This window comes from Pezoporus wallicus, unplaced genomic scaffold (genome assembly GCF_028554395.1).
Source record: "Pezoporus wallicus isolate ANWC-B61680 ecotype Strahan unplaced genomic scaffold, APGP_CSIRO_Pwel_v1 contig_6597, whole genome shotgun sequence".
In the NCBI taxonomy this organism is placed as follows: domain Eukaryota; kingdom Metazoa; phylum Chordata; class Aves; order Psittaciformes; family Psittacidae; genus Pezoporus; species Pezoporus wallicus.
Window position 1 is genome coordinate 1,496,812 of NW_026635331.1, and position 26,061 is coordinate 1,522,872.

Genomic DNA, 26,061 nt, shown 5'->3' on the forward strand with positions numbered 1-26,061 from the left:
ATGAAGTGACACAATCTTTTGGAAATGTCAAAGCTAATAATTATAATTTCAAAGAAATTTTAAAGGAAGTCAATTAAAAAAAAAAAAACAAACCCCACAACCCCCACACTAATGGAATGAAGAGTTGTAATAACCATCATGGAGATGCTCTCCATTTAGCTGTACCTTCATGATTACAATAGTTAACCAGGGTGCTGGAGATGCAGCTTCACAAACCTGTGGAGTATACTTACTGGGTCCATCTACTTTAACACCACTTCTGAATGCAGACATACCTAGAAATGTAACATGCTCTGGTACCTGGTGGCTGGTAAGGTAAGTGGGGGGGGGGATCAGTGAGGATCACTCCCCTCCTTAGCAGAGGTAGTGCAGTTGTAGATACGCTCAGACGTGCTGAGGCTTCAAGTCAGGAGCAGGCACCACGCTTTATTCAGCAGGTCTATAAAACCCTGCAAATTTTGTCTGGATCCTTCAACCAGGCAACATGAAGGAAGGTAACTTGAGTGGTCTGCTCTGGCTATCTTCAGGGTGAATGTTCAAGTTCCGCTCAAAATTCACTCGTTCCTGCTGGAAAAATGGTCTATTAGATGACCTGAAATGGCTCTGTTTTCACGGAGACCTGCTATTTCATAGGTTCGTAGAATGGTTTGGGTTGGAAAGGACCTTAAGCCAACCCCCTGCAATGGGCAGGGACACCTTCCACTAGACCAGGTTGCTCAAAGCACTAACATCCTTGCGTTTTATTTTGAAGAGCACACCATGAGGCTACCAAGCACCTTTCGTTGACAAGCCTTCATGCCCTTGATGGGATAGGAGGGCTGTGATGTTAGTTAACTTCAGCCCACCTCTTGCTTTTAACAGTTAAAAGATGTACCGAGGAACCGCTGCACTAACCTGCCCGATTTTCAACGAGATTGCTTTATTAATGTTACTTTGGACCGGGTTTAATTACTAACTACAGCTGCTCAAACGCTCCCGCACCGGCGTACGGCCTGCTGACAGGGCTGCGGCTGTGCTGCTCCCTCTCAGCAACCTCCCTTCGTGCACGCGTTAAGGGCTCCACCCTGGCAGCAGCTCCGCCACGGCGCCCCCAGGACGCGGGGCCGCGCGCTGCCGGCCTCTTCGCGTTCCGCCTGCCGGACACGGCGGTTGGCGGCACGAACGGCCCCGCCCCGCCCCTCCGCTGAGCCGTTGCCCGCCTGCGCGCTCCCGAGGGGGCTGACGTCACTGCCTCCCCCTCCCTGAGGCGGCGGCGGGCGCCGCGAGCGCTCCTCCTCCTTCGCTGTGGGCCGAAGGGGCTGCTCGCGCCCGCGTACTGGCTCCCGCCGCGCCGCACGCCGGCGGCGGGGCTCTCGCGAGAGCGGGGAGCCGGCTCGGTTCCTGGTTGGTGGGCGCCGGCCCGCCGGGAGGAAAAGCCGGGGCGGCAGCGGGGACGGGCCTAGCCGGCGGCCGCGCACTAGCCTCAGAACTTCTCTCCTCGAGCCAACCCGTCGCCGGCGGCCGTTCCCCGCACCCCTCAGTGCGCAGCCAGCCGGGCGCGAGCCCGGGTCCCGGCGGAGCGTTGTCCGCTGCGGTGAACATGTCAGCCGGGCAGCAGCCGCCGCTGCCGCCGTCGCAACCGGACGAGGTGCCCGCGCCGCCACCGGGAACCAACAGCAGCGAGGCCGCGGGGACGGTTCCCTCTGCCACCGGTCAGGCTGGTGGTGAGACGGAGATGGAGGTCAGGCGCTTTCCCTGGGTGGGACAGCCCCGCTGCACACGTACCCTACTCCCCGGCTCCGCGGAGCTCGGCGGCGGGCCCCGGGGCACCGCGGCGGGGGCGCGCCGGGTTGCGCTGCGGCAGGTGCCCGCCATGAGGACGGCGCCGGCGGGGCGTCCCCGGGCCGCGTGGGGCCGAGTGAGACAATGGAGGGGCGGGCGCCGTGCCGGGCCGTGTGCCGCGGCGCCTCTGGGGCGCTGCCGGGCCCCGGCGGGGGGTGGGGGAAAGGTACGGCGGGGCCGCGAACGGCCCGGTGCCGGTCGATGCTGCGGACGGTGTGCGTACAGTATGCGTGCGTTCAGTCCCTCCGCTTCCCCCCTCAGCCGGCCGTCGCACAGGTGTCCCGAGCGCAGTGTTCCTCCGCCGGGCCGCTGCCGCGGAGACAAGGGGAGAGCAGGCCTTGCGCCGGGTCACTGCCTGTGTTTTCGGGGTCAGGGGAGGACAGGGGTGACCCTCCGCTCACGTTCTGCCGGCCGGGAGCGGGTTCGCTATCCTCCCCCCCCCCTCCCCCCCCCCCCAGCACACATCTCACTAGGTTCACTACCCGCTCCTTGCAAGTAGCCTTCCTCCTCTCTCTTTCGTCCCCGAGAAGCCTTCCCTTCGTTTGTGCTTCCTGCTTCAGCGAGCAAGTCCGCATTTTAAAAAGCAGTACCGTGTTGTGTCCGCTGAAGTGCTTCAAAACTTTTTTAGGGGGGACGGGGGTTGATGATGCGCTTGTTTTGGCAGCAGGTGCTTATTCCAGAAATTTCAAGGGGTTTGAGTGAAGATTCCCTGGAGATGCTAATTTTATCGCGGCATTGTTCCTTTAATGATACGAGGAAACTGGTTGGTCCTGCTCTCGGCACAGGGTGTTTTGTACTCTGAGTCATGCTATACAGGCCAGCCTACTTGATCTAAATAAATTTGTAAATGCCATATTTTTCGGGTGAGCAAGTAGCCAAAGCACTGTGGGTAATAAGTCCTGCTCGAACCTGCAGAAATAAAGCAATTCCAAGCTGGGGCTTAGCGTGAGGAGGCTGTGAGAAGTCTGCTCTTCAGGTGCCTGTGTACGAGGGCTCTCTCCGGTCTGGCCATGTTTGTGCCTTTTCTCATTGGGAAGGGATTACCTTGCAGTTCCAGTTTAGATAGCTTCCTGATAGTCCTGATCATCTGACAAACTGCTTGCTTTTCTTACTCTCCAGCTAAATCACAAGGTTTTGTCATATTTGTTGCACACGAGGAGATCAGATGGCGCGATGCTATGTTTCTGCGTTTTGTTCAGTGTTTCAGGAGAAGCATGAATTTAATACATGGGGTCAGACGGTCCCATGACTGTGCTCCCTAGTGTATGGGTGCAGGCTAAACCCAGTGGGAGATGAGTAAGAAGATGTGGGCATGAGTTTAGAAGATCTGTAACTGTCACTTTTATGCTCAGTTCTTCGTGTTTTGACTGGTGAATGAAACATTTTTGTTGGGATTTTTCTGTTTCCTTCTTACCTGCCAGAGTTTTGTGAGGAAACAACTGCCCACAAGCATCCCATATTTTGCTTGCCTTTGTTTCATGTTTACTTTCGTTTTCCTTTGTTCTACATTGGCTAGTAAAGATTGAGTTTAGCTCAATTTTCATTTGGCTCAATTAAACAGATAGCTAACAATGATTTTTGAAGGCATCTGGTTTATTTCCGTTTCTTACCTTTTCAAGAATTATTTTGTAATATACTGCCTTAGTGTGGCTTATGAGGGAAGGATGATCCTATTGTATTCGTTTTAAGAACAGGAGATGAAATTACTTGTGGGAGACGGAGGGGAAAGAGTTAACCTAATAACAGGATAAAAGAGCCTTGATCTAAAAGAAAACTGAAGGCAGTATGTGAAGGACTTGGCAGGAAGGGGATGAGGGAGCACTCACACGCAACTTGTTTTTCTGTTAGTAGTGGTACTATTGGTGATAACAGTTACTTGATTTAATAAACTAAATAAGCAGAAAAGGCAGTTTGTCTGAATTCTTACTCTACTTCCAGGACAAAACTGCAGTCCAGGTTCTTATTTAGACTTGTTCCCTTGATATGGAATGATCAAGGATCGGGGTACTCTGGAAAAAGGAAAAAAAACAACTTTGAAACTACTTTTGCATTGGGTAGGGATAGTTCTTTGGCAGTACTCTCAGAGCCAGCTTTAGGAGTGTTTTGGCTCAGCACCATAGAGGCGCCATGCTGAGCTGCTGGACCACAGCTGTCTCGCTCATTCGCATTGATGTGATGCTTTAATGATGGATCTAAGTCGGATTACAGAGATCTAGCTCTGTCCCTCACCCTGTGGCAGGGATCTTTGATCCACCTCCAGGTAATTTTACAGTAACTAATAGAAAGCTGACTATATCAAAGCGATGAAAGATGGCTGTGCCATCTGATGTTGGATAGATAGTAATTTGAAACAAGCTTATCCTCCTTTACATGGATATCTTTCCTTGTTCAGAAAATAATTTTTTTCTAATTCTTTTTTGTCTCAGGAATCTTTTGATGATGCATCACCAGGAAAACAAAAAGAAATCCAGGAAGCAGATCCTACATATGAAGAGAAAATGGTATGTGATATTTGTGACTGTGTACAGCTGTCCAGTACTTATGCAGCTGCTTTAAACAGACTGAGTTTTCTGCTTGTTTGAAATATCTTAACTGGCTTATAAAATTTTGTCTAGTTATTAAAAATATTAAAGTAACTTGAAACAAACAATCCCCCAAAAAACCTCAGACCCTTCATTTTAGCATTTTTGTTCCCTGGTCTTCTGCTCTTTCTCCATTTCCTTGCAGTAATTTGTGGGAATAACTGTTAACATGTTTTGCTTTTCTAGGAAGTATAGTTCTAGCACCTTTGAGGTGCTCTAGGTCTGGAAGAGTGATATAGTGGGAAATATTCAAATGTCTTAGGGGGAGAATGCATTAAAAAGTTCTCAAGTTGCTTTTGAAGTTATCTGTGGAGTTGCCCTTCCTGTAGGCAAGGGGGATTATGAAAAGTTGGGTATTCACTTTCTCAGTGAGAAATAGATCATGTAGAAAGCATCCATAAGCATTTGAATAGCTGCTGCTTTACTTCCTCAATGTATGGAATCAGCTGCAGTCTAGGACCTTTCTTATATCACTGTTGAATACAGAAAAACAATTCCAAAATTATTTATGAGCTGCAGGAATAGCAGTCCTTTGTAGGAAAAGTAAATTAATTTCTATCTGGGGGTTGATCAGTAAAAAGAAAGGTTTGGCACAGGGCTTTCAATAGACACTGCATTCATTTCCAGTTGAAATGCGCTTTAGTAGGAGGACTTCAAAATAGAGAGTTCTTTCAAGCAATATAGCTTATGGGACAAAGTAAATAAAAGTTAGCTTTCAAAATTCACAGGAGGTTGAGGAAGGGTTTGCTTTTTAGGACAGGTGCTAACTCTTACGTCTTGGCCAACTTTTCAGCCCTTTAACTTTGTTTGGATTGAAAGAGATTTTTGTTAGCTTTTTCGGAAATTAATTTGTTTTTTTGTAAAGCTCTAGTTAGAGTCCTTGAGCTTTGGGAAGTGAGTGATTCTGTGCTTTGCAGGTTAGATAGCAGAAAACTTACCATTTTCCTTATTTTTTAGTGCTCATAATACTCTGAATATAGGAGGGGAAGCCACCCACTCCTCACCAACGCATTGTGTTTTCTTTCTGTGGTTCTCCCTGTTTTCCCTTCTTCCTGTTTGTAATTCCGGTGTCTGTGGCTGCTTTGGAATTTCTTCATGGGAAAGTGAAACTGATTGTTATAATTTGCTGCTTCCTCTGTTGTTTCTTTTTGCCACTGAAAATAACCCAGTCTTCTTCTGCTAATTTCTTTGTACTGCTTCCTGGCAAACTGAAGAAAGTGAAGTTGGAGTTGTCTCTTGTAATCTCTAGACAGGCACAATTACGAGGAGGGTTGTGTTTTACAATCACAGTAGTCAGAGGATGCACTGGAAAAGAAAATCAAGTTTCTCTGTTGGTAGGATAGTTCAGGTTGCTCAGTGCAGACTGTTCGTGTCTGTCCTATCTAAAAGATAAACGTAATGTTTGTTAGTCTCTTAAAGAAATATTCTTAAGTGCAGTGAAATCAAGTTGTGAGGATGTGCGTGCAGTGCCAAAACTCACAGAAAATTCCTTACTAAAATTTTAGATTGAGGAAACATCTGCAATGCCATCTGTATCTCTACTTTTGCACAGCTGGTGAATCAAGTACAAGTACTTAACAATAAGTGTCAGCAATTTGGATAGGTGTAAGATCTTTCCTAGTTTAAACTTCAGAAACTGTTGTGAAGCAAGCAAAAAAACCCTCAAACCATGAAGAATAGACAGGAAAACTTTAATTCAGTGGATGTGGATTGCATCTATGTCAGTGAAGCTTAAACTGTAGTTAGAGTGAGTCTGACTCTTCAGTGGTAGGATCTCTGTCTGTCTCTTTAACCCACTGTTTTTCTGTTGTATACATAGTGCAGGAACTGCTTGTTCGAAAGAGGAGAGCACCCACAGAGCTGGCATTGCTCTTGCAGAAGCCTGGAACATATGTTCCTTTTGCCTAAGAAAACTGACTTCCTGTAGCTGTGCAAGTTGCTAAATACCAGGTTAAGTTGTGGCAGCTGGCAGAATGTCAGTGGTTGCTGTTAAACTTGGAGCTGTTTTCTGTCTTCATTGTCTGTTATAAAGTTTTGATGTGGCCTTGGGAAAGTGTGTTGATTCTAAATGGAGCCTTTCTTGAAGGAACTGAACCTTTTAGATACTAATGTTGTCTCCTGTAATCTTTTTTTGCACAGCAGAAACAGGCTGAGTGGGGAGTCTGACAGGTTAGGCTGAGCATATCTAAGAGGGCTGTGCTACTGAAATAGTTGTTCTGGCTTCTAGCTCTGTGCTCTTCTGCCTCCTCCACCCCCTTTCATGCCAGCTCATTTGCTTATCTGACAGCACAGTGAGGTGGTGTATCTCACTGCGCAGGCAGAAAACTAATGTGGTAGAAAATAGTTGTTGCCAGGTTGGCAAGATGAACAAGTTCATTGAAGAATCTTGTACATGCTGGGTGGAGGTAAATGTCTGGGACTGGGGCTACCATTTTTGATAAGAAGGTATTGAATGTCATCAGCAGTTAGATAGTTGATATTAATCATTTCTTGTTTGTTATTGTAGCTATGCATATAAAGAAATGTGAATCTGTATTGTTTGAAAAGTATTTGTTAGCTTTTTCTTTTGAATGAATACATACTGTAATGTCTCACTTGTTCCACTTAATTTTCCTTGTCAACAGCAAACAGACAGAGCAAACAGATTTGAGTATTTGTTGAAGCAGACTGAGCTGTTTGCCCATTTCATTCAGCCTGCTGCTCAGAAAACTCCAACTTCACCTTTGAAAATGAAGCCTGGACGTCCACGAATAAAGAAAGATGAGAAACAGAATTTACTGTCAGTTGGCGAGTGAGTGATGACATGTAGGCCAGCTTGTACTGTAATTATGGATTTTATTGTACTTTAGAAGCGTAAGTTAACTTGCTAGTCTTTAGTCCTATTTCAGTGTGTTTTATGCTGTATAATTGTGGTCTTTTTCAGCTATCCACCTGCAAGTTGAGGGCTGTTCAGGAATTCTAGGAGTTACAGTAATTTTGTGTTGATAGTAAAACACGTGATTTAAAGTATTCCAGCATGAAGCGGGGCAGAAAAGTAGAGCATTCATGGCTGTAAGTTGTAATAGTCCATGGACAACATCAGTATACAACATCTTACAGACAGCTTGAAAATCAGTAGTCTAGAAATTTGGATTGTCTTCATTCTTGCTTGAAGGACTATAATATATCTAGTGTTTGGTAGTTGCTCCGGAACTCTTAAATATAGTGTCATTCCCTTTCTTCTAGTTAAAGGCCAGTACTGATGCACACAGTCACAGCCAGTTTGCTGTAATATTTGAGCCTGCTAACAAGATGGGCATATTATCTTATTAAGAAGGTTGTGGCTCTAAAAGAGTTAAAAACAGCGTTTCAGTTGATCAGCTAAACCAGTTCTTCTGAAGAATCTTGCTAGAATCTTCTTTGGTATTTACATTTCGTACTGCAGTGATTAGATTTAATTTTGGAACAGCTTCACGTCTTTTTAGTTTAGCCAGAAACTCACTTCTTCCTTTGCTCTTTCTCAGCTACCGCCATCGTAGAACAGAGCAGGAAGAAGATGAGGAGCTGTTAACAGAAAGTTCCAAGACAACTAACGTCTGCACTCGATTTGAAGAATCTCCATCATGTGTGTTTCCCCTTCTTTTGTTTGTTTTTTTGTTATTTTGGGTTATTTTGGTGTTTGTTTGTTTGCAGTCTCCCTCCCTACTTCTTTTACTTCAAAATGTTGTTTTAAAATGAAGTTATTTTCATCCTTCCCAAGGACAATGAATCAATTCTGCGGGTCAGGAGAAAAAGGAAAAAAACCCAGCACTGGTCTGATGAGACAAAATGTGTTAGTGAGGGTCTGCCTATTTTCAGTCAGGCTGGAAAAATGGTCCAGTGAGTCTTGACTTTTAGAAATCCAGCTGCTATAGTTCAGATGCTAGGGGAAGAGCAAGCGGTTTTAAGTCTGTCATTGTACAGTTTTCATATATTTTTATATGTTTTCTGATACAGTTTAAAGTACCTAACAGCTTCCAGTTCTTTTAACAGAATTCAGTATTCTGTTGTTTTAACATTTGACTGTGTTCTCTTTCGGGGGTTGGTGATAAAGCTAGAATTCCTAGGTTCTTGCAGAAAACAAAGCTGTTGGATCAGTTTGCAGAAACAAAAGTAACGTGTTGTTGTCTCCAATCTGCATTGTTTTGAGATTTACTGTACTAAGTTTATTAGTTTTTGTTCTGTAGCTTAGATAACGAATGTCAGTTGGCAGGCAAGGGATGGTGACATTCTTTGGTAAGTTTCTACAGATATTTTAGTCTAATCTTCCATGTCTTTTAGATGTTAAATGGGGAAAGCTGCGTGATTATCAGGTCCGAGGATTGAACTGGCTCATCTCTTTGTATGAAAATGGCATCAATGGTATCCTGGCTGATGAAATGGTATGCGCGTAGCCTGTGTTTCTGGGAACTTGTGGTGAACACATGCAATGCAATACAATTTTTTGTTCAGCTGTCAACCTTTAGGAAAATAAAGTTCAGTGGAGTTATTCTATAGAATGACGTGACCTCTGTTTACTTTCTCTAAATTGCAGCTATTTTGTTATGGCATTCTCAAGCTGCCCTCGTGAAGAGAGCATATGTATGAAAAGAGCAACAAATGTGGGAACACTTGCGGTTGTTGTTAGGGTTAAATGCAGATAGCAGGATACAGATGTGCTGTATGGACTGATTCCAGCAGTAAGAGCTGTACCAGTGGGACAAGTGGTGCAGCTATGGGCACACCATGATCGTTTCAGTCAGCACAGACCATAGTAGCTTTTGCTTCTGTTTCTGTTCTTCTTCCCTGTAAGACAAAGGATGAATACAGAAGAAATTGTAATAGTTTCATAGGCAGATACGTTTTTGTCCTGTCAGTCATTTTAGTTGTATCTGTTTTTCATAAGGAGCAGATAAGGAATAATAAAAATTTAGTTTATTTCAGTATACTGCATTTCTCATACCGTCTGGTAATTCTTGTCTCTGTAATAGAATGTCTTCAAGATAAACTAGAGACAAATGAATTTAAATTATCATTTAGTAACATTTATAATTTTGAAATACATCAAGGATTTTCTTCACCATACGGGCTTGTGAATAGAGGATTTATTTCAATTTTTTTTTGCTGAGTACAGCTTCAAGTGGAGGAGGCTTGTTTTAACGAAAACAAGTGGGAAATATTTTGTAAGTCCATGGATTTGTGGTATTCCAAAATCCATCTTGTGTAGAGGCTTTAAGTATTTACTATTAAATATGTTTGGATTCATTCTTGAGTATTAATCCTTTTGAATTTATTAATGCCTTTCACACAGCTTGTAAACGCTTTTCCACGTCTTACACCAGGTGGAATGTGGTTATTTTTCAGACAAAGAATTGAGTTTTAGAAGCAAAAATAACTTGCATTGATGGTTTTGTTTGGTTTGATTTTATTTGTTGCAGTTTTTTTAATCCCATGTGTTTGATTTATAATTGTTTTGACTTATTTAAATGATACAAATGATTCATTATTTTTTTGCTGCCTTCCTCAGTTTTGTTAAAAGTATATGCTGAAGAAGAAGATTTTAAACATTTATGTTGGATAAAGAACAGAACTCTTAAAAATGTACCTCCAGAGAAGCTCAGTATTTGTTTTCTTCTTTGACATGTGCAGCTGTTTATGTTTGGCTTTCTTCTCGCAAGAGCTGACATGTCATGGCCTGTAAAAGCCTCCTTACAGGGTTCTTTTCAAGTTTAGGAGAGAATACATACATCCAGTTTGTAAAGTCCATTGACCTCTAAATAAATAACATGAGTACACCCTAGTCTGCGAAACAAAATATTATTAAATAATGTTTTCTTGAAAAGGTTACTTTTATTACTTAATTAAATATGGGAAGCCATACAGGTTTTTCCTAAGCAAGATTTTGATGTCTTTGAGCAGCATTGTTTTCAATACATCTCAGTCATTCATTCAGGCTGTGGTGTCTTCCATGTTCTACTCCGAGCTCACTCTTGGGTTTTTTAAAGGTGTTTCCTGAGAGATTTGTTTTTCTGACACATTAATGTCCCTTACAGGGTCTGGGGAAGACGCTGCAAACAATTTCTCTTCTTGGGTATATGAAACACTACAGAAATATTCCTGGTCCTCACATGGTCTTAGTTCCTAAGTCCACCCTACATAACTGGATGAATGAATTCAAGAGATGGGTCCCTACACTTCGAGCAGTTTGTTTGATAGGTGACAAAGACCAGCGCGTAAGTTTTAATTTAGTTTTTTTAATTGTGTAAATCCAGCATGTGATCTTGCTGTCCTTTACCTTCCGTTCACACGGGAGGATATTACTTGGATCTGTAGTGGTTAAACAGTAAGATCCACAAGTGCTACCTAATTAAAATATAACCAGCTTAGATTTCACATGTATGTTAACCAGCTATTGCTTCATGACTTTTTCATCGCTTCATTCAGTTTCTTGCTCAGAGATCCTCTCCTTTTGTGAAGGCAATACACAGAGTAGACCAAGGAAACCTGATAAATCTTAGAGCAGGAAAATAAAGTGCTATCATTTGTATGAATATATAAATTTGTAAAAAAGTAATTCCTGCTTTACATAGTCTAGTTATAACAGCAGCTCTTCAAAGGGTTATATGGTCTGTCACTAAGGAACTGCTTTCTGAAAACAGTTGTCAGCCAGTTGTTGGAGGGGGAAAGGTGGGTTGGTTGGTGAAAGTGGAATCCAAATGGACCTTATTTGGCTTGAATTTTGTTAATTAAAAGAGACAATACTGTCCAGCCTCTTCTGGCCTTATGATTTCAGTCATTCTCTTTTTGTTAACTTCAGTAGCAGCTCTTTGCCGCTATTTTTTTTTCTTTTTAGCACAGCAAAGAAAAAAGACAACTGTAGAATATGATGGTGCATATGTGGATTTGTCAACTGGAGTTGGCCATTTATTTGTGCAGGAGTTATTATTGGTGCCATTAAGATTCTGCTTTTGTCAGAAGGTTTTATTTTTATTCTAAGGGCATCCAGCTCTATTTTCAGAGTTTGTTGAGCTAGAAATCACAGAAATATTGATGAAACTTTAAGTAGTTTTGGAGGTCATTGATGCAGGTCTGATACGGTGTGATTTTTTTTTTTTTTTTTTGAGGGCATCTTTTTTGAACCTGAAAGTTCTTGTTCTTTCCTCAGTATATCTCTTGCTTGTATGAGTTAAATTCTTGACATTTATGCATCTCTATTTTGAATTCTGACTAATTACTGTGGTCTGCTTTTAACCCTGGGTATCCGCCTTCTTGAAATTGTTCAGTTAGCCACATAAAGCTCTGCTTGGGATTATTTTTTTATATTTAAAACTACTGTTTTCTAGACTTCAAACTTAAACCACCAACAAAGCAGACCTACAGAAAATTAATTTTGAGTTATGATCTTATAGTTCAGTTATTGAAAACCTCATGCATATAGGTAGTCATCTGCAGTTTCAAAGCCAAAAGTTAGAGAAGTCCCTTCTCTGCACTCCAAGGGTTTTAGCAGCTTTAGCACTGACAAAATTGTCAAGTTTTACAATGCTTGGATGTTACACTGCCTACAATTTTATATTATAAATTTATAATTAATTTTATCTCCTCTTTCAGATTTAGAGCAGTGTTGTGTTAAAATTGTGTTAGTGTGTTCTTTTTGCTTTAGATTTGACAAAACCTCAGTAACTAACTGTCACATTGTCATCTAGGCTGCCTTTGTCAGAGATGTGTTGCTGCCTGGAGAATGGGATGTTTGTGTAACATCATACGAAATGCTTATCAAAGAGAAATCAGTATTCAAAAAATTTAACTGGAGATACCTAGTCATAGATGAAGCCCACAGGATTAAAAATGAAAAATCAAAGGTAATTTATACCTTCAGTGGGAGATATTTGTGTGGGTTACTGGGTGGTGGTGTGGGGACTAGTAATATTTGTATATTTGCTCATGTCTCAATGTCCTTCAGTTATCAGAAATTGTGAGGGAATTCAAGACTACAAATCGGCTGCTATTAACTGGAACTCCACTGCAGAACAACTTACATGAACTCTGGGCACTTCTTAACTTCCTTTTGCCAGATGTCTTTAACTCATCTGAGGTAAGCCTTCATTTCTGCTAGTCAGATTAATGAACTTTGCTGGGTTTCTAGCTATGAAAACAGACCTGAATATGTATTTGGGAACATCAATTAGATTGACGGTTAGAAATGTTCCAGAATTGTGAAGTTTTGGTAAAGTGGGAGTGTTACACCTGTAAAAAAGGGAAATCTTATGGAGCATTACACCGGAATTTAATGATTTCTTTTTGTTTTCCATCAAATGCTGCAGTGGTCTGTTATTCCAGGTGGAATTTTTCCAATGGAGTGGTAAAAGTGAATCTTTGTCAAAAGAAAAGGACTTGCGTATTGATTTCCCCAACACCCCACCCCACCCCTCCCGTTTTATCTTCCAGTAATGTGGAACGTTTGGTTTGGTTTGGAAGACATTGTGTTATAGAGCTTTCTGCAAAAAAGAGACCAAAGAGGATAATTTGTTCTTTTACTTACTGCCTCTGTAAGAGAATCACTTGAGTTTTATTTATTCACTATTGTAATGACATTGGACCTTGAAAGGAAACCTCTTATATACCAATGCTTTTGTTGATACAGGACTTTGATTCATGGTTTGATACGAACAACTGTCTAGGAGATCAAAAGTTGGTGGAACGTCTCCATATGGTGAGTCTTCCTGCTTTTTGTAGAAGTGTTAGATTTACCTAAGTTAGATTCTAAACAATTCTTCCAGTGTTTATTGTGACAGAATATTAGGGTAAGAGAGCTTATCCCAGAAACTATGGTACACTGTCAGAACAGGTTGGTGAAGCTAAAAGATGATCTGTTTTTTCAAAAGGAAATTGTTTTGGAGGGGAGAGAAGATTCTGGCTTTCAGGGTTCTGAAATGTTTACATTAAAACTATTAGCTATGAAGAGACTATAAATATTTTAGTCAAGCAAAATTAAAGAAGAATCAAGGGGCATAGAACCATCTGAAATATTACTTTGGCCTTGTTTTTGACTCTTCCAAAGAAAGTATATGTATATTCCCATGTATAATCTGTCCATATAGTTTGCTTTTTTCAGATGATCTAGTGATAGGTCTGATGTTTGCGCATTTATGATAGAGTATCTGCACTGCTTTTGTCTATTGGCCTGCTCAGTGTTTCAGTTTCCAAAATATGTTTAATGACAAAATGTCTTTCAGGTGCTACGACCATTCCTTCTGCGTCGCATTAAGGCTGATGTAGAGAAAAGCTTGCCTCCAAAGAAGGAAGTCAAAATTTATGTGGGTCTCAGCAAAATGCAGCGAGAATGGTAATTCACATACTTGTCTGTGCTGTAGTAAAGGCTCAGAAACAATGTGCTGCTTGTGGCTTGATTATCATGTGGAACTTGGTTTAATTCCTTCTGGGGTACTCACAGCTAATGCATACTTCCTTCTTACACTTTAGTGATGGCAAACCCATGCATGTCAGGGAGAGTTACCTGATGAAATGAGGGGGGAGATTTTGACTGTGCTTATAATTTAAATAAAGGCTAACTGTGAGTTACCAAAATTTCTTCTATCTTCGATTCAGGTATACACGAATCTTGATGAAGGATATAGATATACTGAATTCTGCTGGGAAGCTGGACAAAATGAGACTGCTGAATATCCTCATGCAGCTGCGAAAATGTTGCAACCATCCGTATCTCTTTGATGGAGCAGAACCTGGTCCGCCTTATACCACAGATATGCATTTGGTCACCAACAGTGGCAAAATGGTAGTATTGGACAAATTGCTCCCCAAGTTGAAAGAACAAGGTATGTGTCTCATTGTCATTGTTTGGTTCAACAATAAAAATGAAAGTCACTGCTTTTTAATGTTTTTATGTATACTGAGCAAAAACCAGCACACTTTAGTCGGGATTATAGTTAGTTTCTAGCATGACACCAGCTTGTCATGCACATATCTTAAATAGCTGATATGAAAACAGTTTGTGAGGTGCCTTCATAAATAATGGAATTGACACTCCATTATGGCTTTTTGTGATGGTGAAGTAATCTGATTTTTTTTTTCCCTTGGGGTTTTTTTTCTCACCCCAGCTAAATAAAGACTACTGAAACAGCGGTTGGGCTGGGCTCTAGGTTTTCTTTCTTAGCATTATTAGCTGTTTGAATTAGAATGATGTAGTATTTTAGCTACTGCTTTGATTTGCCATGAAGTACCACTTCAGATTCAAAGTCTTCATGTAGAGTTAAAGTCAAATCCTTTGTGAAAAATTGGTCTTTCTTGCTGGACATGAATTTGAGCAGCACCTGCGTTTTTTCAGTGAATTCTTTAAGGTATGTGAACATGGGGGAAGGCTCAGTTATTTTGAAGTTATTTGGTAGTAGGGACAAAGCTCTGGTATGTGTTACTGTAAACCCCACTCCTCACAGAATTCCTGACTCTGGACCAAATTTTACTCATTATTTCACGAGTCTGCTTACTGGGATAATTTGGCTAAAGGAGTGGAGGAAAGTTTGTGACTGGGGAGACATTGTAGAAAAAGAAAAGCAAGTCAAGCCCCAGCCTTAGATAATAAAAGAAGTCATCTGTACTTCGTATCCAGGTATCATCCAAGCTACTCTGGCAGTGTAACTATTGAGTAGTTACTGTGCTTTTTTAAAAGCCTTGGTTTCTTTCTTCTGTAAGGCCACATCTTATGGAGATGTGGCAATTAAAATTGGCCTGGTCTTAAATCAAATGATTGTTGTCAGAATTCACTATTAGACCTTGAGTCCAAAGGACAAAAGCCCCTCAAATCATACAAGGAGAATGAAAATAGGGGAAAGTAGAACCTCTGTAGTATTCTGTGGTTTACTCAAATCTCTTAAGTAGGTTGGAACGGGTTGTATGTATATGCATAATTTACCGTGCATTTACATTTTTGGGAGGTTGTTCTTGGCAGGTAAGTAAACTGAAAAGTCTTTTTAAGAACAATTTAATTTCTGTATATCTTAAATCTAAAACAGATGCTTCAGTATTTCATTCCTTGTACTCCTTGCTGATTTTGTATTTGTTGTTATCTTACTCTGCTGTGTTTGGGAACATCTACAGGTTCAAGAGTCTTAATCTTTAGTCAGATGACCAGAGTCCTAGATATCTTGGAAGATTACTGTATGTGGCGAAACTATGAATATTGTAGGCTGGATGGACAAACACCACACGACGAGAGACAGGTATTTAAAATTTTAAGTATTTTATTTAAGTAAAACCAGTACTTGTAAAACATTTGAGCCAACTGACGTGTTCCTTTTATTTATTTAGGCATCTATTAATGCGTATAATGAACCTGGTAGCTCAAAATTTGTGTTCATGTTGAGTACACGGGCAGGAGGACTTGGAATCAATTTGGCTACTGCTGATGTTGTAATTCTATATGATTCAGATTGGAATCCACAAGTAGATCTTCAGGCTATGGTAAGAATCCAGATGGAAATTTTGTTCTTTCTTCTTTTTGTTAGGGAACTTCCATAGAAATCTGTGGCATGATGTAGTATTTCCAAAATAAATCGATACTTCTCCTGCCTTTCCACAGGAGTAGTATTTGTAAGATGGACTTCAGTTCCAGTGTAGTTTCCACCATGTGGAACCTGTAGTCACATTTGGGCTATACAGTGTTTTATGCAGCGGGAATGTGCTACAGTGCTCTTAGTAGTATTTAATGAAAATAGCCTAGTTTAAAATGAAAATAAATGGTTTAAAAAAACCCTATCTAGCATGTTAATCCCCAGACTGTAAAACTTTACTTCTGTGGAGAGTGGAGGCAAATGTGTTTAAACTGTCTTTCCTCAAACCTTGGAAAAGAGACAAAGAAAGAATTAAGCTTCTCAAAACCTGATTTTATGATGGTGTTGAGTAACCAAGATACTTCTAGCAACCATCTTTTTTTTTTTTTAAGTAGATTTGCATGCGTCTTCAAACTCAGGACATGCCAAGAACACTACTGACCAAATAAGAAAGTAAAGCTATTTAAAAACTACAACTCTTTTTTTGACAAATGAGGCTTCTCAACGACTAATTTTGGAAATAATTACTAATTATATCAGTTAAGTTGTAGGTTCTCCAGTATTCCGGCAAAAATAAGTTCAAAGGAATGGCGGAACTGGTGTCTGGAAACTAAAGTAAGATAGTTCCAGCTGCCTTTGGAGATGCATGTATATTCAGAATACTAATGCTCACAGTGGTTAATGATCTGCCAGTCAGGTGAGGGAAGTGCATTGTCTTTTTTCATTAAATGGCACAACTCAAGGATTTCAAGAAATGTAGCTTTTGGTCAGTACAGAGTTCATGTCTTAAATACTTCTATTTTACAGAAGGTTACATAAGAGCAGGAGCATCCAGTCTTACCCCTTCTGTGACTTAACAAAGAAAAAACCCAAACCCTGTTTTTAGGGATGACATCTAGAGCCAGACTCATTATGACAGTATTGGAAAAGCCATCCCAAAACTTGCAGTGCAGACAAGAAGGTGCTATAAAGCTATAATAATGCACCTATAAAGGTTTAACTAACCTCTGCTATTCTATTTTGTAAATTACTATGTTGAAACAAATAAATGGAAGAGTGATTATATAGTCATGCTGAAAACCAAGTACTGAATTTTTTATTACTTTGGGTTTTTGCCTAGGATCGTGCACACAGAATTGGCCAAACAAAGACTGTTCGGGTGTTCAGGTTTATCACAGACAATACAGTGGAAGAAAGAATAGTGGAACGTGCAGAAATGAAGCTCCGGCTAGATTCCATAGTCATTCAGCAAGGCAAGTATATGAAGGCCATTTGTTTGTATGCATGATGTAACTTTCTTCTTGTTTTTCACAACTTGGAGACTGTGGTAAAATCAGCTGGTAAGAATCAAGGGGAAAGTTGCTTTTGCCTCAGCTGGACTCTGAAGGCAGATTGCAAAGGCCAGATCCACTTGAAAATGTATTTTACTCTAGGGGTTGGCTTTCCCTAACTCACTTTTTGGTTACCTCCCCTAGTAATACATTATGTATCCATACAAGTGCATATAGTCAGATTTAATTTTAAGCACTCAATTTCTCCTTTGGAGAAATTAGTATCTTGCCTTCCCCCTCCCCCCTTTTTTTTAAAATCTTCATATGGAATTTACTTCACTGAGCAAAAATGCAAAGGAGGGAAAGATCATGTACTGCTCCTTCCATAATGTAAACTCTCATCTTAGTTGCTGTCTTCCAATGCTTTTATCTTCAGGAAGACTGGTGGATCAAAACCTGAATAAACTTGGGAAGGATGAAATGCTGCAAATGATTAGGCATGGAGCAACACACGTGTTTGCCTCAAAGGAAAGTGAGATTACAGATGAAGATATTGACCACATTTTGGAAAGAGGTGCAAAGAAGGTGAGATAAAGTTCAAAAAAACCAGAAGCCCACCTTACATTTGATGGTGAGATAATGTGTCCCTAGATAATAGCTTGGTTGTAAGCCAGAGAGAATAAGGGGGTTTGCTATTGAGGGTTACGTATTGGGCTTTTGAGCAACCTGGTCTAGTGTAAAGCGTCACTGCCCATGGCAGGGGGTTGGAACTAGATGAGCTTTAAGGTCCCTTCTAACCCAAACCATTCTGAGTCTGTGTTTGTTTTTTCTGCATGAACATGGGATGTTTTATAATGAAAAATACTTTTCAAAATTGCTACTGTTCTTTTCTCTTCCCCTTCCAAGACTGCAGAAATGAATGAAAAACTTTCAAAGATGGGTGAAAGCTCACTCAGGAATTTCACAATGGATACAGAGTCCAGCGTGTATAATTTTGAAGGGGAAGACTACAGGGAAAAACAGAAGGTAACATCTAGATATCTTTGGGAGGAAAGCACTAAGTTGTATGATTCAACCATATTTACTTAAGAAGTGTTGGTTAAAATACAGTATAGGCTTAGTCTTAATATTACTTGGGACGGTGGATTTGTTTTTATAGATGGCCTTTACAGAGTGGATTGAACCACCAAAAAGAGAAAGAAAAGCCAATTATGCTGTGGATGCTTACTTCAGAGAGGCTCTTCGAGTCAGTGAGCCAAAAGCACCCAAGGTGAGTTGGATTAACTCCTCCCCTCCCGTAATCAATTGTTACTGTTAGAAGCAAAACAAATTCTGGATGTGGAAGCGAGTCATGTACAAACTCTGTATTTCAGGCACCACGGCCTCCAAAACAGCCAAATGTACAGGACTTCCAGTTCTTTCCTCCACGCTTGTTTGAACTATTAGAAAAAGAGATTCTCTACTACAGGAAAACAATTGGGTACAAGGTAATTGTTGAATTCACACATTGCAACAGTAGAATACATACTTCTCCTGCCTTTCACACTAATGTAAATGAACTAAATGTTGAACTGCACAAATGATTAGGTTATATTAACAGGAAAGTGGCAATTAGCTGTAAAGTATTAACCAAATTTCACAAAACCTTTCAGGTACCTCGTAATCCTGATCTGCCAAATGCAGCCCAAGCACAAAAGGAAGAGCAGCTTAAGATTGATGAGGCTGAACCACTTAATGATGAAGAACTAGAAGAAAAAGAGAAGCTCCTAACCCAGGTATAGTTGAGTCTTTAGTGAGACTGAGATCAGCTGAAGCTTGCTTTGTGTTTTACAGTGTTACAGGAACATCTCTTGGTTGTTGATTGACATGTGCTGTAGTTAACAGAGTTGCAAATTTTGGTTCTGACTGACAAGAGGTTTAGAATGTTTGCTGTGGGCTTGGATACCTTTGAAGAAGGTGCACCTAATTAGTGTACTTGCATGCTACTGAATCTGATTGGAGCTTGGAACTAGATAATCTTTAAGGTCCCTTCCAACCCAAACCATTGTATGATTTTATGATCTACATCCTGTGTATTTTAAGCTTGAAGAGTAAGAACTAGCCCAGTATCAGAGTCTGGCTTCTCAAGTTTACATTGACAGTCGCCTGTGACATTTTTCCTCAGCTGTCTTGCAGACTTGCTGCAGGGCTGGAGGTGCTACGTCCCACATTATGGCAAAGTATCACTCCCATGTGGGAATTAATTCTACAGGATGAATGGTCAGTTTTCCTAAGCTATGACTGGTGGTGGAGAACATCCTTCTTAAAGAGGATGTGAGCTAAACAGGAATATAATTTGATAGCAAATGCCTTTAAATAAATTAAAAGAGGTTAATGCCTGTTATGCCTTATTTGGGTATTGCATTTTCACATTCTATTTTGGTGGAGAGGAAGCAGAATTACAGGACAGGATCATTATTACAATCCGTGCAATCAGTTAAAGCTGTGGTTAAATCGAAACATGGCTGGCAGAACATTTTACTGCCAGCTGCTTTTAGAAGTTACTGCTTGTATGAAATGAGCCTATTCGGGCAGCTGATAACTTCAGCAGTATTTTTTTTGTCCCTACTGAATATCATCACAAGACTGCTTTAGACCTTCTGAGGGGGGCAGCTAGAAAATGGCTGATGGTATCTGTGGGGCGTGTGGTGGGCCTTTTTGATAAAACAAAACCAATATAGACTCTACTTGCTTTCACTTGAGGGACTTTTCCTCTTACAAAGTGATCCCATGTTGTCCTTCAAAGAAGAGGAGGGATTAGTTTATGAGGTGGAGACTCTTATCCAGAGCCAGTAGGTAGTTAAGCAAGTACAATGACTGCAGTATAAGACAGTTTTTCTGCTAACATTAAACTGCAGAGAAAGCAGAAGTTTAATACTATTGGAATGACTGAGGTGTTTGTTATGGGAGGTTTAAAGAAATCTGTTGATTTTGGAGACAGACAAATCCTCAACTTCTGTGTGATGTTTCCTTTTGATTGCTCTAAAGGGATTCACTAACTGGAATAAGAGAGATTTTAACCAGTTCATCAAAGCTAATGAGAAATGGGGCCGTGATGACATTGAAAATATAGCACGAGAAGTGGAAGGAAAAACCCCAGAGGAAGTCATTGAGTATTCAGGTAACTTTCCTTGTTAAGCAGTCATCTTTGAGAGGCCATATCTAATGCTGCTTATTTTGCCATGTTAAGCCACTGAATAATTAAAGCCGCACTAAAATGCGGGTCTAACCACCTTAATACATCGTAAATCTACTCTGACTGGATAGTGCTGGCTTCAATACTTGTTAATTTTTGTAAAAGGAAATGTGGACAAACAATGCTTAGCTGGAAAGATTTTACTTTTCCTTGTATATTCTTATCAGTAGTTCTCTTGAATCTCTACCCCTGTATTACCTCACCCCCATCAAGAGTAGGATACAGTAAACGTTTTGTGGCTGAATATATATTGACCATCAGGCTTTGTAACCTAGGCCATTTGGCTACTTTCCGCTGATGTCTTGGGAGCGTTTTCTGCTGTAGTGCAGCTGCAAGGTCCTGGGGCTGAATTTCTGAGGGTACATAGCAGGTTACAGAGATGAAAAATGCTTTAACAAAAACTTATTTAAGCATCTCTCTGTCCTTTTTTTTTAACACTTACTAGCTCCTGTCTTTGGCCACTCACTTGCCTTCCTGCTTCTCTCTGTAAAAACTTAGTGCTGTTATCTCAGCTTCTATTTTAAGAAGCATTTCTTCTTTGAGAAGGAGGTTGGCTGACAAAAACCATCCTGGTCTGTATCACCCCTCATTTAAACTGAGGACTCCTGTATCTACCCCCTTCAAAACAGCATTTACAATACTGCAGAACATGATACCAGGAGGGGAAGGTTCCTTATTGGGTAAAGACATGCCTGCTTTTATATAGCAGTAAGTTCTGGTAAAGGGTTAACGTCTTTTTTTTTAATGTACAAAACCCCTAAGTTTGAAGATGCGTGATTAGCAGAGCAATTGTTCTTTTCTTAGCTGTGTTTTGGGAAAGATGCAATGAACTCCAAGACATAGAGAAGATCATGGCTCAGATAGAAAGAGGAGAAGCCAGAATCCAGAGACGAATCAGCATAAAAAAAGCACTTGATACAAAGGTACCTCAGCTGTGTTCCCTGCTTCCTTTCTTTCCCTGTGCCAGTGAGGTTTGATGAGGGACTCTGGTTAGCCAATGAATAATGACAACTAATGAATGACGACAACATGTTAGGCTTGGGGTTTGCCTCTTTTGCATATTCTATTTCTATAGCTTTTCCACTCTTCAGAAGTGCTGTCCTGGCTATGATGATAATGTCACGAATGGCCTCCCTTGTTGTTTGTAACACTTATCTTTACCATAGGACAAATAGGTCATAGTGCTATATGTCAAACTGCTTATGAACAACATGCTTTTTGAAGCAGTAGAATTTCTTTTGGACCCATGTAATTGAAAATGCTATATATACACATTTAGAGCTCTTAAAAACAGAAGACATGCATAACAAGCAGAGGAGGAGGCTTTGTTCTGATCTGTTTCACCAGCCAGGTTTGGTAATGAACAGACTTGCATTAAATTAAGACAGTGTATCAGAATTTCCCTTCCACTTCAGGTATGACTAGTTAGTTCTCTCTTCTAGGATAGTCGGGGAAGAACAGTGTCTGACTCAACTAACTAGAATTCAGCTGAACCATGGGCCACAGTCTCAGTAAGAACATTGAGACTTTCTTAATCTTATTCTGATTTTGACCATTCGTGGTTAAAAAGGATCACTGGCAGATTGTGACTGTTTTCAAACGTAGTGATAGGCCTGAAGCCTGCCATTAATCAGATAATCACAGACAAAACTGTTGCCTACCAAAGCAGACAGTACTGATAAATGCACTGTCTAGAACCCACAGTTCCTTACCTGTGGTTAGTACCAGAGATCATAAAAGCCAGTTCTCTAACTTGTTATTGTTCACTTGCCTGTCTTGATGTGATGTATTGCTTTCATATAAAATAGTTCCATACTAATTCTGAGGCATTTCTTAGTTTTATATGATCTTACTTGTTTTGTTTAGATTGGCAGGTACAAAGCCCCTTTCCACCAGCTAAGAATATCTTATGGTACTAATAAAGGGAAGAATTACACTGAAGAGGAAGATCGCTTTCTAATCTGTATGCTTCACAAGCTAGGATTTGATAAAGAAAATGTCTATGATGAATTAAGACAGTGCATCCGGAACTCCCCGCAGTTCAGATTTGACTGGTTTCTCAAGTCCAGAACTGCAATGGTAAGTATTAATCTGTTCTACTTTTTGCTCACGAATGCCTGTGAGCACACAGTTATGCACCAGCCTAATTAAATAGCTTCTGAAACACTGAGGTATGTGCACATGTACAATACATTATATTCTTACAGACTTCTCAACACCTGTAGTGGATGGCAAACGCAGTAAACTAAAATGTCTTGCGGGAAGAGTAGTGTAAAATCCCAAGGCACGGTTTTTCAAAGTCAGCATGAATTTGAGTTAAAATACAAACATGTTTTAAAAAGCAAACATCTGCATCAAAGCCATTCCTATAAAGCCAGTCAATAACTAATGCAAAATATTTTATTATCTTTTCACTCTGCCAAGATACAGCAAAAAGTGACCTACTTACAGGCATTTCTAATAGTATACTATGATTTCTACCTTAAGTGGCTGCCTAATGTAGTGAGTGAATATGTTGTGCAATTTAGGAGCTGCAAAGGAGATGCAATACTTTAATCACCCTGATTGAAAGAGAAAACATGGAACTGGAAGAAAAGGAAAAGGCAGAAAAGAAGAAACGTGGACCAAAACCATCTTCGGTAGGATTTAAAAAGGCATTTCTGTGGAAAGCTCATTTGAAGACAGGGCACTTTCCAGTTGTCTGAGACAACAACCAAAAACCTAAGGCAATAGTAAGAGCTGGATTAGCTAGTACAGTCATGGATGTCAAATAAAGGAAAATAGGTTTTAAATTGTAGTTCACATGCCTTGGGGCAGATAAACCTGTTATGTTTTGGATCACTGACTTGGCACACTGCATAGGTTTACCCTGGTAAAATAACCCTGAGATTCATTTGGCCTTTTGATTAATTTTTATCCTTAAAAGAATAGTGTTTACCACTAAGGGGTGCACAGGCAGTACACACCATTCCTTCCTCTTTGGGAATGCCAAGTGTTCCAATGCAGACTCTGCTCGCTGCCATCGCCTTCCTTATATGGGGGTTTGTCATGAAATGGGCTTTTAGAGCTAGATTTGGGAAAACAGCTCATATGCTTTTCTGCTCTCTTTGCTGACTAAATTCAAAGTATTGCTAAATACACAAAGGAAATACCAACTTTCTTTACCCATTTCTTGCCTGGATCTGTTGTTCAGGTAGTTGTCAAGTAGAGCTGCTGTATAAAAAAACTTAGAAGCACAACTGATGTTGCAGATGTGCAGAAATGACTGAAGAGTGGTGGATTAATATGTTTCTTAGAACTGTTTACAGACTATTTAAGCAGGTATTTAGAAATACCATTTCATAAACAGGAAGCTTTATAACAACCTTATTTCCCTCTATACACTTCTTGCCTGTATGAAATCATACTCTTCCAGAATTAGAAGAATACAAAGCAACAGCTATCCTGAGGAGGATGTGTGTGTTTGCCATATTACATCATCTGTAATTTATCACTTTTTAAAGCTGCCAGGGTGTAAATCATCTCCATCTGCTTTGACTAGAAAGGCATTACTTGCTTACAATCCTTTTGTATCACAACAACTTATTAAAATCTTACCTTCCAGGCACAGAAGCGCAAAATGGATGGTACTCCTGATGGTCGTGGAAGAAAAAAGAAGCTAAAGCTGTGAATGCAGAATTTTTATAATCACTAAATTTAAAAAGTAGTTCTTTAATTTACGGGTCTTCATAAGATGTACTGTATAATGCTCAACTATTATGTCATTAAAGGACATCGGGTTCATCTGTTTACTGAACTAGAAACATAGTACTTAATGTAGTTTCACTTTTTTAAATGCAACAGCTGTGCTGAATTTTTTTTACCATTAACACTTGAAGTAATAAAATAGGCTTCATTTATTAATAAGGCTTCACGTGTTGTTTTTTTTTTATTAATATTTCCACTTGAATACCCATCCCCAATTTTTTTATCTCTTAGGGTGTGGTGGACACTTACTCCCTTATGATCAACAGAAGTATTTAACTGGGGGTTTGTGTCCCCCAGTTTGGTGTGAGCCACCAAATGCCATTTCTGGAAATTCCATGTCTCTGTCCTTACTTACCTTTGTGCAGTGAAAGTAAATTCAGTATACTCTGTTCTTTGATATTGCCTCAAGAACTATTAAGCAACATAACATACATACAGATTGGAATAAACATGAACATTTTCTGCTTAAAAGCTGTGACAGAAGAAAGGTAAGTCAGTCACACTGAGGTTTGTACTTAATCAGAACGGCCTAAGAATGGCAGAACTGTTTTTATTGGCAAACAGCAACAAGTCAGAACAGAAAACCCTACAAAATGTAAACCAAACCCCTGTCTGTGGTTTAAGCCCCCTGAACTCAGGACACCCCCTTCCCTTAAATGACTGTAGTAAAGTGTTTGTTGGTTACTGTGAAAAGAGCCAGGGCTGCCTAGTCACTGCCTGGCAAGTCACACTGTTCACAGCTGCTCAGACAGTACTGTGCCTGAGCATTTCCTGTGCAGCCCATTCTTTGTTAGGTATCCAGCACATAAAGGCTGAGATGAAAGCTTGTGTTTCCTAATACCATCACCTAGTGGAGCATAACTTTGGAATTTACTAGGGGAAAAAAAAAAAAACACACAAAAAAAACCAAACCAAAACAAAAACACAAAAACCCCCAACACGTTAAATGCTCAGTTTGCACTGAGTAACCTTTGTTCAATTTTGGCCTGTTTAAGAATACATATCAAAAGGCATCACTGTTGTGTAAACGGGGAGAAATGCATCCCTATAAAAAGCAGCTTTTTAGAGCTTCAGGACTTAAGCAAAACCAAACCTAAAGAAAAGGGTGAAAATTCATTCACCCATATAGACTGCAGACACAGCAGCACAGTCCTTATTAGTATACTAGATGAGTTTCTATTTCAGGTGACAGTCACAGACACCAGCTGAAAACAGGTCGCTAACCACATTTTGCCCTGCAGAAAGGCAAAAGAGCTTGGTACATACAGCAGAGTTAACAGCCAGTCCACAACATTTTACAGGTTGAATTGTCAGACAGCCCTAGAAGAAATCAGTTTAAGTGTACACTTAGTGTACCTAAAACAAAAATACTGCAATGCTGAAGCCTTCCTTTAAAAGCTTCCCTTTTCACACAAAAAAACACCCAACCCAAAACAAAACAAACCACCACCATCAAAAACCCAAACCAAGCCATGACCATTTGTTTACAACTAGCCTAAATAAAAACCTTGAAGCAGAAGGAAAAGCTTTATTGCCTAGTTAAGCAGCACTTCATTTGTGCTAACAATTCTCAAGTGGCAGCATCCAGAAAAGGACTAAGCCTTCATCTCCCAAATGGCATACTACTAGCTATACAAAATCTGTTTTCTTCTAAGTATTAAAAAAGAGGTAAAAAATTACTTTCTTTAGCTGGTACAAGTGATTCCCCAGTCCCATCTGTCAAAACAAGCTGCCTTTAGAAGTACTTGCCTGTGGTTTGTTGCTCTAATCAAGCAAAGAAAGGCAATTATCTGTGTAGTAAGGGAATTGGTATTATTCTGGAGTACTAGAATCTGGTTAAGGAT

At 40.3% G+C, this 26,061-nt stretch overlaps 1 protein-coding gene across 1 annotated transcript; it reads left to right on the forward strand.

Moving 5' to 3' along the window:
* Positions 1-1,481: 1,481 nt before the first annotated feature.
* SMARCA5 (SWI/SNF related, matrix associated, actin dependent regulator of chromatin, subfamily a, member 5) lies at positions 1,482-24,376 on the forward strand. Its single transcript, XM_057419515.1, has 24 exons — positions 1,482-1,720; positions 4,248-4,322; positions 7,028-7,194; positions 7,907-8,007; positions 8,703-8,803; positions 10,454-10,633; positions 12,104-12,259; positions 12,361-12,492; positions 13,042-13,110; positions 13,634-13,743; positions 14,007-14,233; positions 15,513-15,634; positions 15,723-15,875; positions 17,085-17,221; positions 17,676-17,820; positions 18,142-18,261; positions 18,395-18,505; positions 18,609-18,722; positions 18,888-19,010; positions 20,263-20,395; positions 21,275-21,393; positions 22,337-22,549; positions 22,999-23,109; positions 24,075-24,376. Exons 1-24 carry the CDS (start codon positions 1,580-1,582, stop codon positions 24,138-24,140), a joined length of 3,126 nt encoding a protein of 1,041 aa, XP_057275498.1. The 5' UTR covers positions 1,482-1,579; the 3' UTR covers positions 24,141-24,376.
* The last annotated feature ends 1,685 nt before the right edge of the window (positions 24,377-26,061 follow it).

What these genes read in the sequence shown, in the direction of transcription:
- SMARCA5 (XM_057419515.1), top strand. Translation starts at nt 1,580, where the DNA reads ATGTCAGCCGGGCAGCAGCCGCCGCTGCCGCCGTCGCAACCGGACGAG. An exon ending in GTATCCTGGCTGATGAAATG is followed by an intron (nt 8,804 to 10,453) that starts GTATGCGCGTAG and finishes TGTCCCTTACAG; the next exon opens with GGTCTGGGGAAGACGCTGCA. An exon ending in AAGTAGATCTTCAGGCTATG is followed by an intron (nt 15,876 to 17,084) that starts GTAAGAATCCAG and finishes GTTTTTGCCTAG; the next exon opens with GATCGTGCACACAGAATTGG.